Raw genomic sequence first — 15,576 nt, 5'->3', positions numbered from 1 at the left:
TGAAATTACATTTATGCATAATTATTTGTGGGAATGTGAATTGGAGACTGCATGTAGACATGTTAAATAAATTACAATGGCTGCCAATAGTTGCTCTTTGTCACTTTCTCTTAGCAGTCAATGCTGTATTTGAAATACTAATAAAACACTATCAGCAGTCATTTGCATTCATGATGACATTTATGATGATGTTCTACTCAATATTTATGACATAATACCCACATAGTGATGATGACCTTGTCAATTTTAATGACATAATACCAATTTAGTGATGACATAATACCCATATTGTGATGGCGTAAGGTGTAGCTCTTTTACCGATATTATAGTTTAATTATTAAACTTTGAAAAAAAATCATAGCATAGCAATTGGAATGTGGAATGTGCTGATAATAAAAGATTACCTCTTTTGAGTCAGATTTCCTAAACTGGTTCTCAAGACAAAACTATTTGTAATTTTACCCACAACTGTAAATCACTTAAATTTTAATTAATCTGGAAGACTGAATGCCAGTGAGAAAATGTCAAGCGTCCAGCCATGAAATTAGTCAGGAAAGTGAGAGCAAGTGTGTGAGTTGCATACCAAAATGATCACTGACTGAGATAGAGCAGGGAGACATTGATACAAGAATAAATGCTTTTTAAGGATGCTATTCTGCCATTCATCGATTGGAGATTTCCCATGATGCTGTACTGCAAAGCACTCAGGAGGTTTTGCTGACCCTGTTTAGATAAATTCAACGACGTAATAAAAACTGACAAATAATAAAAACTGTGATTTATCTTAAAATCCACTTTTTTCAAGAGTGAACGTTGCTTAGTTGACATGTCAAGTAAAACATGATTTTTCCCTACTTCATGTCCCTTGGGAGGCTGTGATGGTAAATTACTAAAATCAATATCGTTATGTTCCAGAAGATCCAATTTTTTTTTATTATGAATGATTGCAAAATTTTGCCAATATACATCAACCTAAGGCGACGTCCAAATCCAGCATCTGTCTGCGTCCAGAATGATATCCACATTCTGCCCTGTGTGTATGACATGTGTAAATTTACAAGTGAAGTAGTCCCACAGTTATAAATTATAAGTTGTCACAAATAATTTTAAGTGGTAATATTTAATTGTTCAGCTTTTCAATGTTTTCATAACAAAAAAAATTAGCTCGGGGGTGAGGGTGGGGGTCCATCCAATTAAAATTATAGACATGATTAGGAAGCTGTGATTTTTGACAAATTGCATAGTTTGGTTTGGTTAATAATTTGCATATTGCCAATTGGCGAAATATTTTTGAATACCAGTTAGATTATGTTGAATGATACAGTCTATGAGAACTGTAGTAGAGTGTCATATTTACTGATGTTATTTATCTTGGCTATAATTAGCGTGTAGTAATTACACGTACTTGGGTTCAGTTCTCTCAGTTCTCAGCATCTCCTAGGAGTTCGCCAGCCATCTGTGCTCTGCTGATGAAACAAATTGTTATTGACAAGGAATATAATATGATAGAATCCTTGTATAATTAACTGATAATATACTGATATGATAAAAATGCATACTGATTTAAATTTAATTTTCATGTCATAGGTCATAGGTCAAAGGTATCTGTATGGCAGGATATTATGCATGCACAAATAAAAATATTGTGATTTACTTTATTTAAACTAGGATTTATTGTTGCAAAAAGCAATTTGGTTTCAGTTGAAAATAAAATAAATAAAAATAAAAAAAGTCCTGGTTTTGATTTCAAGGCACTATTTGCAGAGAAAAAAAATTGCCAATAAAATCACACATGTCATGAAAAACGAGTGACCTTAACATGAACTCCCATCAAGTCCAGCTTCCATTCAGAGTCACCAAGGCTAAGGGTAGTTTAAACATTCGGCATTCAGTTCTTGCCAGCATTCTTGAAAATTGTTTTATGGTTGGCTCACGGAGTTAGTTAGTAAAACGCTACTAAAAGCTGAAAAAACTTCACAAGTGACCATGACTAACAACATTTAACTTACTATAAATCATCTCACTGCAGGGGATTTTTGTGATTTATAAATTTAAGGGTATTCGTAAAGTTATGTAATTAATATTTGAAATCTTTTTGTTACTTTTGGATAAATTTTTTTATTTTCTTCAATGAAAAAATATAGATCAATTGATAAAAAAAATATTTTGGCATTCAAATAGTAAAGAGTCAATCAGAGAAAAGTTCACTGACTCCCTAGTGAAATGTCATGATGGCTCCATAGAACCCCAGTAAAATGTTCACTGTGGCTCCCTAGAAACCCAGTAAAATGTTCACTGTGGCTCCCTAGAAACCCAGTAAAATGTCCACTGTGGCTCCCTAGAAACCCAGTAAAATGTTCACTGTGGCTCCCTAGAAACCCAGTAAAATGTTCACTGTAGCTCCCTAGAAACCCAGTAAAATGTTCACTGTGGCTCCCCAGAAACCCAGTAAAATGTTCACTGTGGCTCCCCAGAAACCCAGTAAAATGTTCACTGTGGCTCCCTAGAAACCCAGTAAAATGTTCACTGTGGCTTCCTAGAAACCCAGTAAAATTTTCACTGTGGCTCTCTAGAAACCCAGTAAAATGTTCACTGTGGCTCTCTAGAAACCCAGTAAAATGTTCACTGTGGCTCCCTAGAAACCCAGTAAAATGTTCACTGTGGCTCTCTAGAAACCCAGTAAAATGTTCACTGTGGCTTTCTAGAAACCCAGTAAAATGTTCACTGTGGCTTTCTAGAAACCCAGTAAAATGTTCACTGTGGCTTCCTAGAAACCCAGTAAAATGTTCACTGTGGCTTCCTAGAAACCCAGTAAAATGTTCACTGTGGCTCCCTAGAAACCCAGTAAAATGTTCACTGTGGCTCCCTAGAAACCCAGTAAAATGTTCACTGTGGCTTCCTAGAAACCCAGTAAAATTTTCACTGTGGCTCTCTAGAAACCCAGTAAAATGTTCATTGTGGCTTTCTAGAAACCCAGTAAAATGTTCACTGTGGCTCTCTAGAAACCCAGTAAAATGTTCACTGTGGCTCCCTAGAAACCCAGTAAAATGTTCACTGTGGCTCTCTAGAAACCCAGTAAAATGTTCACTGTGGCTTTCTAGCAACCCAGTAAAATGTTCACTGTGGCTTTCTAGAAACCCAGTAAAATGTTCACTGTGGCTTCCTAGAAACCCAGTAAAACGTTCACTGTGGCTTTCTAGAAACCCAGTAAAATGTTGACTGTGGCTCCCTAAAAACCCAGTAAAATGTTCACTGTGGCTCCCTAGAAACCCAGTAAAATGTTCACTGTGGCTTCCTAGAAACCCAGTAAAATGTTCACTGTGGCTCCCTAGAAACCCAGTAAAATGTTCACTGTGGCTCCCTAGAAACCCAGTAAAATGTTCACTGTATCTCCCTAGAAACCCAGTAAAATGTTCACGGCTACAACATTTCATGGTGTTTCTTGACTCACCAAATTCTTTTAAATTTGTCTAATTTTCAAAATCATCTATTGTATTTCTGGGCACTCCTAAGTCATAATGTGTTAGTAAAAATGCTATGATGGGTAAAAACATTTGTAAAATACAAAAAACTTGCATACAACTGAAATTATTCTACCATGACCATATATAAGGAGAGGGTGTGTGTGAAAGCATCATTCCCAATACAGTAGTGGGATATATGGGACTGTGTTGATTTAAGGCGTGTCTGTAAGTAATTTAAAATACAGAATTAAATTAGATGTTTGTATTTAATAGGGAAGCCTGCTGATGGACACTGAGTGTGTATCATGTGTTTTGTGTTTATTTTATCCCAAGTATCAAGGTTGCTTTATTTAATTGGAATGCATCATTGGGGAATTTGGTTTTGGTTTTTTGTGTTCAGAATGTTACTTGTATTCTCATTTGGAGAGAAGTCTGTATCAAGGGAACTCTGTATTGATTTTATCTGACCAGTGTGTGCATCTGTTTCAGACAGCAGATTCTGACAGATAAAAAAAAATATAAAAATATTATTTTGTGCTCAGTCAGCAAAACTAAAATCCATTTACAATACTTTTAACCTTGTTATGTTTTTTACTTTCTGAGTAGTTATGAGAAATTATTGAAACTGAATGACACAACATGTCAGTAAAAAATTCTTCAATATTTATGAAAACATGCAAGTACACAGTTATATTGCTATGCAGTAAATAAATATTATTTACTTTAGAAACATCACAAAACAAAGTCCAGTGAATTGAACAATGTTAAATTAAATTCTTTACAAAAAAATTGTACAACAGAGAATAAGATGATCGTATTTCAATTGTACTGTTGCATTGACCTTTGTTGATTACTAGCATTGACCCTCTTGCCTGCAACTGACACCCAATTTCCTATATGGGCTCCCTGTCATTGACATTGAACTACAGTAGTGTGTGAGTATGTATCTGTAAAAACAGGCCACACACATGGAATTAGGAAACAGAGTGAACCATGCATTGAATTTAAAAGATATCATTTCAGGGAGTCAGAGTGGCACCTCATTTGCATAAATTTGTGTAATCTTCTAATGGTGCATCCATGCATATTAGTTGAGAAATGATACACAATTGGCAAATATGTTAATGTAATTAGAAAAAGCATTGTTGAAGTAAATAATACTGAATGTGAATTAGGGAATTCCTTAGGGTGTTAGCCAGAATAAAATGTGTTTATTGTTCTTGAGGTTCAGGGTTGTACAGTCAGCTGAGTAGATTTAGAACAATCATTTATAACAACCTAGCAGTGTTTTGTTTTACCCACAAAAGTTAAATGCAACTGTTACTCCAAGACATTTTTGTAGTGTGTGGGACAGTGAGAAGTAAGACGTCAAGCCATTGAAACTGTTGTGAATTATTTATTTAGAAATCTTTCTCACATAACTTGATTATTAAAAAAAAAAAATCTTTGTCTTCCCATCAGTTCATGTCACTTGTGCCAATAGACCATTTTCCGTACACTGCGAGAATCACGCAGGTCAAACAAACAAAGGTCATAGCATTGTAGTGGCGTCAAACATCGCGTGGGATTCGACAAACGCGAAAGTATTTTGGGGACATTTCCATGCTTAATAATGTGCTGTCCACATTTGATGATAGGCAATTTCGATTAAGTAAGGGTATTTGGAAGCAATATTCCTCTGTCGAAGATCGGCCGGTCGATGTGATCTACGAAATAAAGAAATTCGAGTTCAAAATCAAATCGTTCGATTTTTGCAGCAGACGTTCGACGCGCGTCTTTCATGAATCTCGCGAGATCTCGCAATTGTACGGAAAATCACCTATTTGTTCAAATATTTGTAAGGAGAGAGAATGTTTGTCTCAAGTTTAAGATTGATGTGACAATAATGCAGGAAAAACCATCGACCTTAGAAAACATAAGGTCTATGGACAAACATATTTGATATACACTAGACGTGACTTTTTGTTATGAAGTCATTAGAATGACTGGACAGCAAAGACAAGAATTGGGGGAAGTTAGTGAGTCAGAATGGAAAGGTGTCTTTATGAATCTCCTGTAGGGATTAAGTTAGCGATCGGGAGCCAATAAGAAAGGTTGAAATTAGTGAACTAGGGGGAAAAAAAATATCATCACCTCAACTTCAGTGGTTTTGAAAGGTTGCTATGGTGATATAATCCAAGTAGTCATAATGGGTTAAGATTAGGTTTAGTGTCTTTGGAAAGAGATTTCCTGCATCTGAAATGTGTTGTCATGAAACAGACAAATGAGATCTGCTGGAGACTTTCATTGAAAGTGAGAGGTGGAGAAATAAGAGGAGGAAATTGCTTTATTAGTCGTATTCATTATTTGGCTTATTTCAGTGATACTCTCATGGGAGGGGGCAATTCAGGACATGCCCATTGAAACAAACAAACAACCACACACAAACAAATAACTGAAAGTACGTTGTATTTACCATTACAAGATGTTACAGTACACATCTGTTACCTTTAAAGGGGCACCTTCCAGTTAAGATTAATTTCACAACAAATTTACTTTCTGGATTAAAATAACAATGGATAACAAAAGATAGATTAACATTGTAAACAACATAAACAATAGTGTCCCATGATTCTTCGGTGCAATCCATGGGATTGAGCGGTTCCCCTTTAAAGCCTGCCAGCAGTGAATTAAGATATTTTATTGCAACATTTAATTAAACCAAAATAAATAAGGCTGTAGGTAACTGAGCAGCAGTTGTGGTATAGTCAGGCAGATCTCATTTTTGATCTTTATGTTTAGTAATAATCAGTTTTTTAAGTGGGTTGATCAAGGACGTTCTTTGGTTGGTATGAATGTGACAAATCTTCCCATCTACATAAAGCCAAGCTCGATCGAAATCTCTGGGGTATATAGCGAGTGTATTCAGACTTTTGGAGCATGAATGGTATCTCATGCTTGTTGATAGACACTTGGATGCCAACATCAGAATGGGATGAAAAATTATGCTACATTAGTGGTTGGTAATGCCCATTGTGTGTATACATGGGTGTCTAATTTCATTGCCTTTATAGAATTGGATCGGGCGCGTCCTACCTAGTGTCAGTTGTGTTGGAATGCCAGCAATTGTACATATCATCACCTCTATTTTGGCTGCAATTTGATGTCGGTTTTTTTTTTTAAGAGTCCTGCTTGTGATTGTAACTTACTTGTCTGTTATTGTACAAACATAGTGTAATTTTATATGTGGCCATTAGATATGTCAGGTGTTGTTATTTTAATTGTAATGTAGAGACTTGAAGACAATACAATAGGTATGGTGGAATTTCCTTTATTGTGTTTGCCCTTGTAAGTAACATAGCCTGTCTAAAAGGGAGGGTTCATATGTCCAACATATTCATTGTTAATAATACAAGTTTAATCTTGAAGAATTTTTTGGTCATATAATGTCATCCTACCATCATAGAACCATTTTTTCACTCAATTCTACTGGGAATTTTTTTTTGTTTTTGCAATTTGCCATGGGCCATTTTGTTGCAATTCTAAAAAGATCATTTTCAAATTGGTGAAAATGGGCCATTTTGTTACAATTCATAATGGGCCATTTTGTTGCAATTCGTAATGGGTCATTTTGTTGCAATTCGTAATGGACCATTTTGTTGCATTTTGTAATGGACCATTTTGTTTCATTTTGTAATGGACCATTTTGTTGCAATTCATTATATGGATGACAATTTTAGACACATAGCCAATATTAACTTATTGAACTAAAAATCCTATAGATGTACTGAAAATATCACAGATTATTGGTATTCAACTTATACTTACTTAGAAAAAGTTGGATACATTTGTTAATATAATAATAATAATTGGCTATGAAAAATAAAGTACACTATGCAAACACAAATATTTCTTTAATTGGCACTGAATGCTGGTAGTTTTGTCTATGTTTGAGGCATGTTGCTATTCAGTGCACCTGGTATATGATGTAATATTGAAGAGACCAGAGACCCCCCCCCCAGCAATGTGATGAGTGATATTTGGTAAAGTGTAAGTGGTTGCTATGGTAACCAGTCAGTGATGACGATGATGGAGTAGGAGAGGACTTGTGTTGAAATCTGAGAAGTAGAGTATGCCATTACTTGTGTGTAAGTTCCAATATGATATTTGCCATGTGAACAAAAGTACCCATACATTGTGTTCATATTAAACTGTGGACTTATATTTTCAACTTAACATAAAGGCCTTTGTCATTCCGACCTGTGCGTAGTAGAACAGTTTGTTGGCATGTTGACAAAAACTGCAGAAAAATGTAAAAATCACCAGTACTAAATATTTTTATTTTTATAAAAGACAAATGTTCACAAATACTACAAGACAGTGAAAATCACTAAAACATAGAAAATTTATGAAATTACAAAACATTTGCTGTATACCTTATTTGGATCCAAATTGTGTGTGTAACCTTCTCATTCATAGCGAGGTGCACCCTTCTTCTTTCAGTTTCATATATGGTGCAATTGTAAATAGCTATGCAGAAAATGTAATGATAGAGATTCTTAAAAAGTAAGAAAAGTATAATTATAATGTCCTGTGATGAAATGTGAAACAGTAGAAAACTTATAATGTAATGTTAAATAAATAATACTGTAGAATACTTTATTTTCGCTATTTTCGCTGAAGGGATGAATCCGTAAAAATAAAATCCAGCGAATATACTTTTTTTCCTATATTTCACATTCAACTCATCAATGATCAGTGAAAATAAATTCCATAAAGAACGCCCAAAAAGCCTTTTCAGGGAAAATTAATTCCAGCGAAAATAAAGTATTTTAGATTTGATATAGTTATTTTCTAGTTCATTGATTGTTGGGTAGTAAGTCTTAACTCAGTGGACAAAGAGATTGATTGGGTTCTTACCGGAAGGCTAAATATCTGACATGGAATACTGTTATATTTGCATTAACTTTAGCTTGGAATTCAAGAAATTCAGGACCAGTAGTTTTAAATGAGAAAGTGAGAATGAATTGATGCTTTAGTGTTGTATCAACCGTAACAATAGAGATTGCCAGTCTGATAGTATTTCATATTCTTCAAAAATAAATCCTAAACATATGTAAATAAACAATGTATTTTACATGGTTGATGTCGTTATTGGTCCCATATTGAACATGATGCACTTACGACGCACTAGAGGACTGTAGTGCGATAGGTCTGCAAGGTATGATATCATTTTACTTTAATGCCCAGAATAAAAAAAATACTAATTTAAGATCACTGTCATGCATTAGCTTTATTTCTAAATTTCTACCATCTCAGATATTTTGGGGGTGCCCGGATGTAATTTAATATATCTGTTGCTATTATCGTGTGGTATTCATAAACAATCTTCGGCTGTCAACAGTCTTGATGTTCTTATGTATTGTTTATAGTCTTAGTCCAACTATGCTTGAAATCTAAAGCTTCAAAAATGGTAGGGTCAATTAAACAACTGCCCTCATGTTAGAGGAACAGTTGTTACTTCCTACAGAGATCAGGGTCAGAGAGAGTTCAAAGGTCAGATCAGATTAATCATAATGTGGATATAAAGTTGCTTCTGTTTGTGGTTTCTCCTGACTTCATCTCGCTGCGACAGGCTGTGCATGTTTTCTCTTGAAGTAAATATACCTGCAACTTCAAAGATTTCGTCTGTGGTGATGAAAATGATATTGAAGTAAAATAAGATTAAAATGCTCTCAGTTATTAATAATATGTGCTGAATTTAACAAGCGATGAAATCAAACAAATTAGAGAGAAATGGAACCTGTAGAAATCCATTACAGAATTGTATTTAAATGTCTTTCAAAAAATGCCAGCCAGAGTTTGTTTTCTTCTTGGCTGTTACTGATTGAGATATCTAAAGTGCTATGTTGTTTTGTCTAACACTGCATTCATCTTTAACAATTATAATAGCCTAAAACATGTCCTTGGGAGAGGCTTGCTTCTCTTATTTTCCTTTCATCAATTGTAGACGTCTCCGATCATGTGCAAAAATGGAGTGAGTCATTCAATCAACATGCAAACCTCTCTCTACATTGACACTAGAGGGCAGCAGCTGAGAAAATTCTAAATGCTTACCAAGCACTAAGTGATTGGCCATACATATTAAACACAGTAGGATTATTGTAATTTCCGTTATATAATGACACCTTTCTGAAATAATGGGTATTCAATAGGAAGCATGCTTTAAAATATGTTGTTCACCTAAAACCTCATTTATATTCCTTAACCACTTCTTCTCACTTATGTAATGACTCTATTTTTTAAAATAACAGTAATAGTATTCTGTTAATAACAAATTGGTAATATTTTCACCAGGGGTAATCATTTGTGTATTTTGCAGGTTTTTAAATTAATTATCGCTTTGTGGTGGAATTGAATTGAACAGAATGACACCCTTGCTTTCAACTGAAAACATTTTAAAGTGTAGATCCACATTTTCTCGCTTTTTATTGCTGTATTAATCTACTGAACAGGAGTCAAAATAAACCTACATCAAGACCCAATGGGAAATTATGTGCATTTAATTGAAAATTAGAAACAAAGAAATGTGGAAATGCATAAAAACGTAGCACCAAATTTAGGTGGTATGAATGGAGATCAAAGTTAAACTTGCCCTTGCAGTGATGAAGGTAATAATAATAATAACAGAATATTTATTTCTCTCAAAATCTAGGTCTTTGGAGGTTGCGGGAATCCACAATATGGCAAGCGAGCAGCTAATGAGTACGATTTTGACCCTACTCGGTTGCAACCAAAAGAGAACATGCCGTCACCTACGACTGCTGCAGGCACCAGTCTAGACAGATTAGTGCGTGATATACGAAACAAAATCAAACTCGCAAAGAAGTTCTGGTCCAGTTTGCCGTATACAGTGTGTAATGACGAAAACATTGCCGCTGAAGTCACTAATGAGGAAAACTGCTGGAATGGTGAAAACAAAGAAAGGTAATTTAGTCATTATAAAATAATTATCTTGGAAATTAAAAAGGAAATTGACATCCATAATTGGTGTAATTAGTGTGTCTGTGTTTGTACAAGCAGGATACCGTATTAAATGACCAAGGTGTGTTTATGGTCATACTTCGTATTTTAATGATCCATTGTAATTTGGGAGCCTCTAATATATATGTGCTGACAAAAGAACAAATATTGTATACATTTTTACGATTCAAAAGTGTATATTTTTTTTATATTTTGACGAAAGCATTAAAATGTGAATTGAACTGTAAATTAACTGAACTCCATAATAATCACTAAACTGTACATACCATATTTAGAAGCACATACACTTATGTACGACACAGGTCATATTTTATCCAGTATACAACAAAGTCAATTTTTGGTTCAAATGTGCTTCTGTTGGAGTTGCGCTTCTAATACTGTACTTCACAACATAGTGAGTCCTCTTTGAGAAGTTAAAAGCATAATTGTATTACTAAGATGATATATTTATTCGAATATTATAATGCAGTATTGTGTAACACTGAATAAAAATCTTGAGTTTATTCAACTGATATCCTCAGAGACATCAATATTGCATTTTGAAAAATAAGTTTTGATAACTTTTTCACTTGCAGGTACAAGGAAGATATTGTCGGTGATGGACTTGCCAATCAAGTGTCAAATCCGGAAGTTGATGTTGACGTCAGCAAACCAGTCACTTTAGTCAGAGAGCAAATAGAAAGGCTGAAATTAATGTCCAGGAATTTAGAAGCAGCGTTTCACGGCCAGAATGTCAACACTCTTAATGTTGGTATGTATATTTTGCTATGTTAATTAAAAGCAATGTTCATTTGGGAGAACATGTTTTTATCTGCAGCAGGGTGGTTTTATAACTAAACCTACATCTGGAATTGTCTTGCAGTGTATGACTACAGTGGATCTGGTAGCGGCAGTGGTTCCGGGGAGTCTGAAAACGCCATTACTCAACAACCTGGTGCACCCACCAACAAAGATGTCATTAACAGACCTCCGAAAACACCAAGCGATACGGCGTCATGTTTACAACATAGTATGCAAACAATGTTTATTTCACTCTGTACTATATCCCTCTCAATATACTATTTATCAGCTTAAAGTTTCAGTAAATATTAAATGGTTCACAGAAAGTGATGACATAATCCAAGTTTTTTGGATGATGTAATCATTTTTTGCTTGGTTGTACGTGGATGATGTCACAATGTTCTGTAACCCCAGACATGATGACATCATCAGCATCTGTGTACAAGAATGTGGATGCGTGTTTTCAATTAAAGTGCAGCTCTGAGTGGTGCGTGATATAAAAAATATAAATATGCAATATGATTATGGAAGAAACTGAAAAAGACAAGGAAATCTTGATCTCAAGGAATAAAAGTACAAACTCGTGTACTGTGTTGGTAATATTGTGCATGTGCTCACCGCACTAAGCGGGACCAACCATAAGTTTTAGTGGCATGATGTAAATAAATTTAATGTTTTGGCATCATTGTGTATATGTTATAATTTCATTACGAGATCTGGAAAATATTGGAAATCTAAATATTATTATTCATTAATAAGTATCTTGCATATTCATTAAAATTGCATCCCGATATTCCAAGGTGTATAAGTAAAAGTGAGATAAAAAAAACTGATTGAACAAAAACAGCAATTTCTTTTGTTAAATAAAAATGATTGTTATCAGTAACGAGTCGGTTTCCATAGTAATCATATTGCACTGATATTTATTTTATATTTTTTGCCAAAAAATGATGTGGGTTGCTTTTTCTTCGTTCGTTGATTCATGATAAAGTAAAATAATGTAAAGGGGAAAGGCAACAGAGTAGGTCGTAAGTTATTGGAAAAAATAATGTATATTATAAAAATATAAAACTGAACAAAAAAAGACTTAAGTGTTTTGAAATTTTAGAAGTAATTAATTTTTATTACAAAAATGTTTGGCAGGTTTGATTTACAGTCAGGTAAAACAAAGATTCTTGGGAACAATTTTAAAGAAAAAAAATCGAAGTGAAAATATATATATATATATATATTTTTTTTTTTGGAGACACCATATGATAGTAGTAGGGGCACACAAATATGTATTAGTATGAAATAAAATATTACAAAGCAAGCAAGACAAAATATTGAATCTGAAATAAGCTTGCAGTGTTGGTAGTGTCCCACCCTTCTTACAAGCTTCATTTCCCAGAATGCATTGCATCATCAGAAAATATTTGTATCAGATGATTAGATTGAACCACTAGACTTTAGGCACAAATGTTGCTCGAGATCTCATTGAGAGTGAGAAAGAAGCTACAAGTTTTATTCTCGTCATTGCATCCCCTGTTCCCATGATTTATGTAACCATGGATACAATAACAAGAAAATGGAACACTATTGGAGGGAAAAATCCTGGTCTTCTGGCTCCCTCCCTCTCAACATATATCAGCAGTTATTTGTAATCCATCTACTGTAATTGAATCAGATAGCAAAGCAAGCAGCAAGATTTTACTAATAACATAATATTCAGTATATTTAATGTATCATTTGTCTTTATGATGTCATCAACCACATTTGAGGAGAGAGAAAAATGTACATTTGCCAATAGTTATATTTGCATGTAGCTAGCGCTACTGTTACCGTTGACGACTACTTATAACTAAATCATGTCCATAATTACATTTATCATTCAAATTACAATTTGTTTTTATCGTTATTAGGATACATTTGTCTATTTTTGTATGTATTGTGGAAAGTATGTATGATTTCTGTAGCTGTGCCTCAGGGTGTATTTTTTTATAATCAGTTGTCAATAAACAAAAACATTAGACACTGTCAGTTTAAATGTAGCTTAAATTGCTTTATATAACACATTCATAAATGTCTGCAAATCATTCCATGCATTTTCAAACTAGTTTAGAGAGATTATTAATGAAAAAAAAAGGATTTTTATCCAGAAATGTTAGGCATGGTTACTTTGCTGATGTCACACATAGGTAACCTAGGAAACCAAATCCAATTCAGCACTTATATTTTATATTATAGTATTAAAATTATTTTACCTCAGATAATTGTTTGAGGGCGCTGCACTACCAAACTTAATCAATTATTTACTGTTGCTATAGTGACAATTAAATATCAAAGAGAAGGAAAAAAACTTGCCTGTACATAGTACTATTTGAAAAAGTACGTCTTATAAGGGTTTTTTTTTCCAAAAACAAACTTTCATAGTTAAGTTACCTTGTCATGTATAATACCCTGTCGTAGAGTAAACGTTGAGGAATGTTATCAGTTAGTATTATTGTGATTGCCATGGTGATGGCTGCTATTTGATGAGTAATATCGCTGTCTGCTTTTCTCTGTATGGTTCAATGTCAAGTTGTACAACAGATTGAACTGATGAAATGACTACGTGTATATATCAAGCAGTCTCTGTGATGTTTTTTTTTTATTGAAATGCCTTTTTACGTATACTGCACCACAAGAAAGACTCTCGTAACTGTGTTATTGCAACACACTGCCTTCTCAAGACATGCAGAATTTCTCGGCAGTGACCATTTCCATTTCAGAATAGTTAGATATAAAGTCTTCAATCTGCTTTTCCTGAAATAAAAATGTACTTGATTTTTTTTTCGAAAGTCACAGAATTAAAAATATACATGTTTATACGGGAGTAATTTGTCAATCAGATATTGACGTCTGGTGCATTGCTTTTGTTACCATTTGCAAATTATTATTTTCTCTGAAACCATATGTGTGATCGTTTTGTTTTTATTGTATTATTATATTTTACGTATGTATATATCCCTAGATTCAATTTTTTTTTAAATGAGTATAGAATTTAAAAACAATCTTCCCATTTGTACCAGACCAATCATGTTAGTTCAACTGCCAGTATTGATAACATAATTACAAAAGAATCTGTATTCTTTTTTGAACAGGGTTTTTCTTTTTTTTAAAAAAGAAAGAAAAGTTTGTACCTGTTGGGTGTGTGTCGTATGCTGTTCTCAATGACTGCAATTTGATTTATGGGATACATGGTGGCGTCATTCATGCTAAATGTGTCAGCTTATTTATATTTTATCACAAACGATGTTTGCTTTCTGAAAGCCGAAAGCTTTATTTACTCATCTGAAGTTAGGAAAATAGATAATTTTTATTGAAAACTTTTTTTCTTCATTTTCAAAATCCTTTTTTCTAGGAGTACTTAACTGCTTACCATTGGGGGGGGGGGTTACCATCGGTCCTTTTTGCTCAGTACAAGGCATCTTAAGATGTCATCAATGTTTGTGTATTATGTCATAACTTTTGGTTTACATTTCTTGTGACCTACATGTTCAATTGGTGTGATGTCATCACTTTTTGTGGTGGTTCATTCAACAAGGGTATGGTTGTGGAAATTTAGAGAAAAAAAACGAACATCAAAGGTCTCAACAGAGAATGTCTGCCCACCATATTTTTCTCACTTCACAATGACTTATTTGTGAATTAGCAAAAAACTGTGATGTAAAGAAAAACTGCATGTGTGCATAGCTAGGAAGCAGTAGTTTAAAGCAAGGGGTGAATATGGCACCTTTTTTCGACAAATATTTTATTGTCTGTATAACCGTCTACTATTGTAACACGAGTTTCTCCGTATGAAGCATTTACTTTTTAGAAAATATTTGAAAAAAAGTTGGACCGGCAGTACAGTCTAGTGAGGACAGTGTTCTAATTGACTTGTTTTATTAATAAAACAACACTTTATATCAGTTCAGTTTTTGTGTCTGTGATTTGTTGGATTTAATATACAGTTGGAGTTGTATTTACTGGGCGTGTGTAATGGTCCAAATATATTTGGCACATATTGTCAGTTAAGATTTTATCTTTTCCTTGGCTGAAAAACATTTCTGGACCAGAGATGTTTACAAAAATAGTGCCGCGACACAGAGTACACTAAGCAGAAGGAACTTTTGTTTTGCTGTACATTGTAATGTTTACCCTAGAAACTCTGAATGAAGAGTTGTATCCCAGAAGTTTGTAATTTTCTGTATCATGAAAGAGGGGGTATTTTTATACAAGTCTACACATTTGGGAAACAAATTGGAGTACCATACCTGAGGACTAATTGAGGGAAAACCAATAATTT

The 15,576-nt window shown here is 34.0% G+C and overlaps 1 protein-coding gene across 1 annotated transcript in view; it reads left to right on the top strand.

Annotated features, from left to right (window-relative positions):
• The window catches only part of LOC100329030 (glypican-6 proteoglycan), a 51,794-nt gene extending 36,590 nt beyond the window's left edge, over nucleotides 1-15,204 (top strand). The window contains exons 6-8 of the mRNA XM_085500702.1: nucleotides 10,159-10,430; nucleotides 11,063-11,238; nucleotides 11,350-15,204. Of these exons, the coding sequence (XP_085356828.1) occupies nucleotides 10,159-10,430; nucleotides 11,063-11,238; nucleotides 11,350-11,561 (660 nt within the window). The 3' untranslated portion in view covers nucleotides 11,562-15,204. The remainder of the gene's footprint in view (nucleotides 1-10,158; nucleotides 10,431-11,062; nucleotides 11,239-11,349) is intronic.
• The last annotated feature ends 372 nt before the right edge of the window (nucleotides 15,205-15,576 follow it).

Source organism: Saccoglossus kowalevskii, chromosome 1 (genome assembly GCF_978046115.1).
Source record: "Saccoglossus kowalevskii chromosome 1, keSacKowa6.1, whole genome shotgun sequence".
NCBI lineage: Eukaryota > Metazoa > Hemichordata > Enteropneusta > Harrimaniidae > Saccoglossus > Saccoglossus kowalevskii.
The sequence above is the reverse complement of the archived record's forward strand: the minus strand, read 5'-3'. Positions and strand labels throughout refer to the sequence as shown.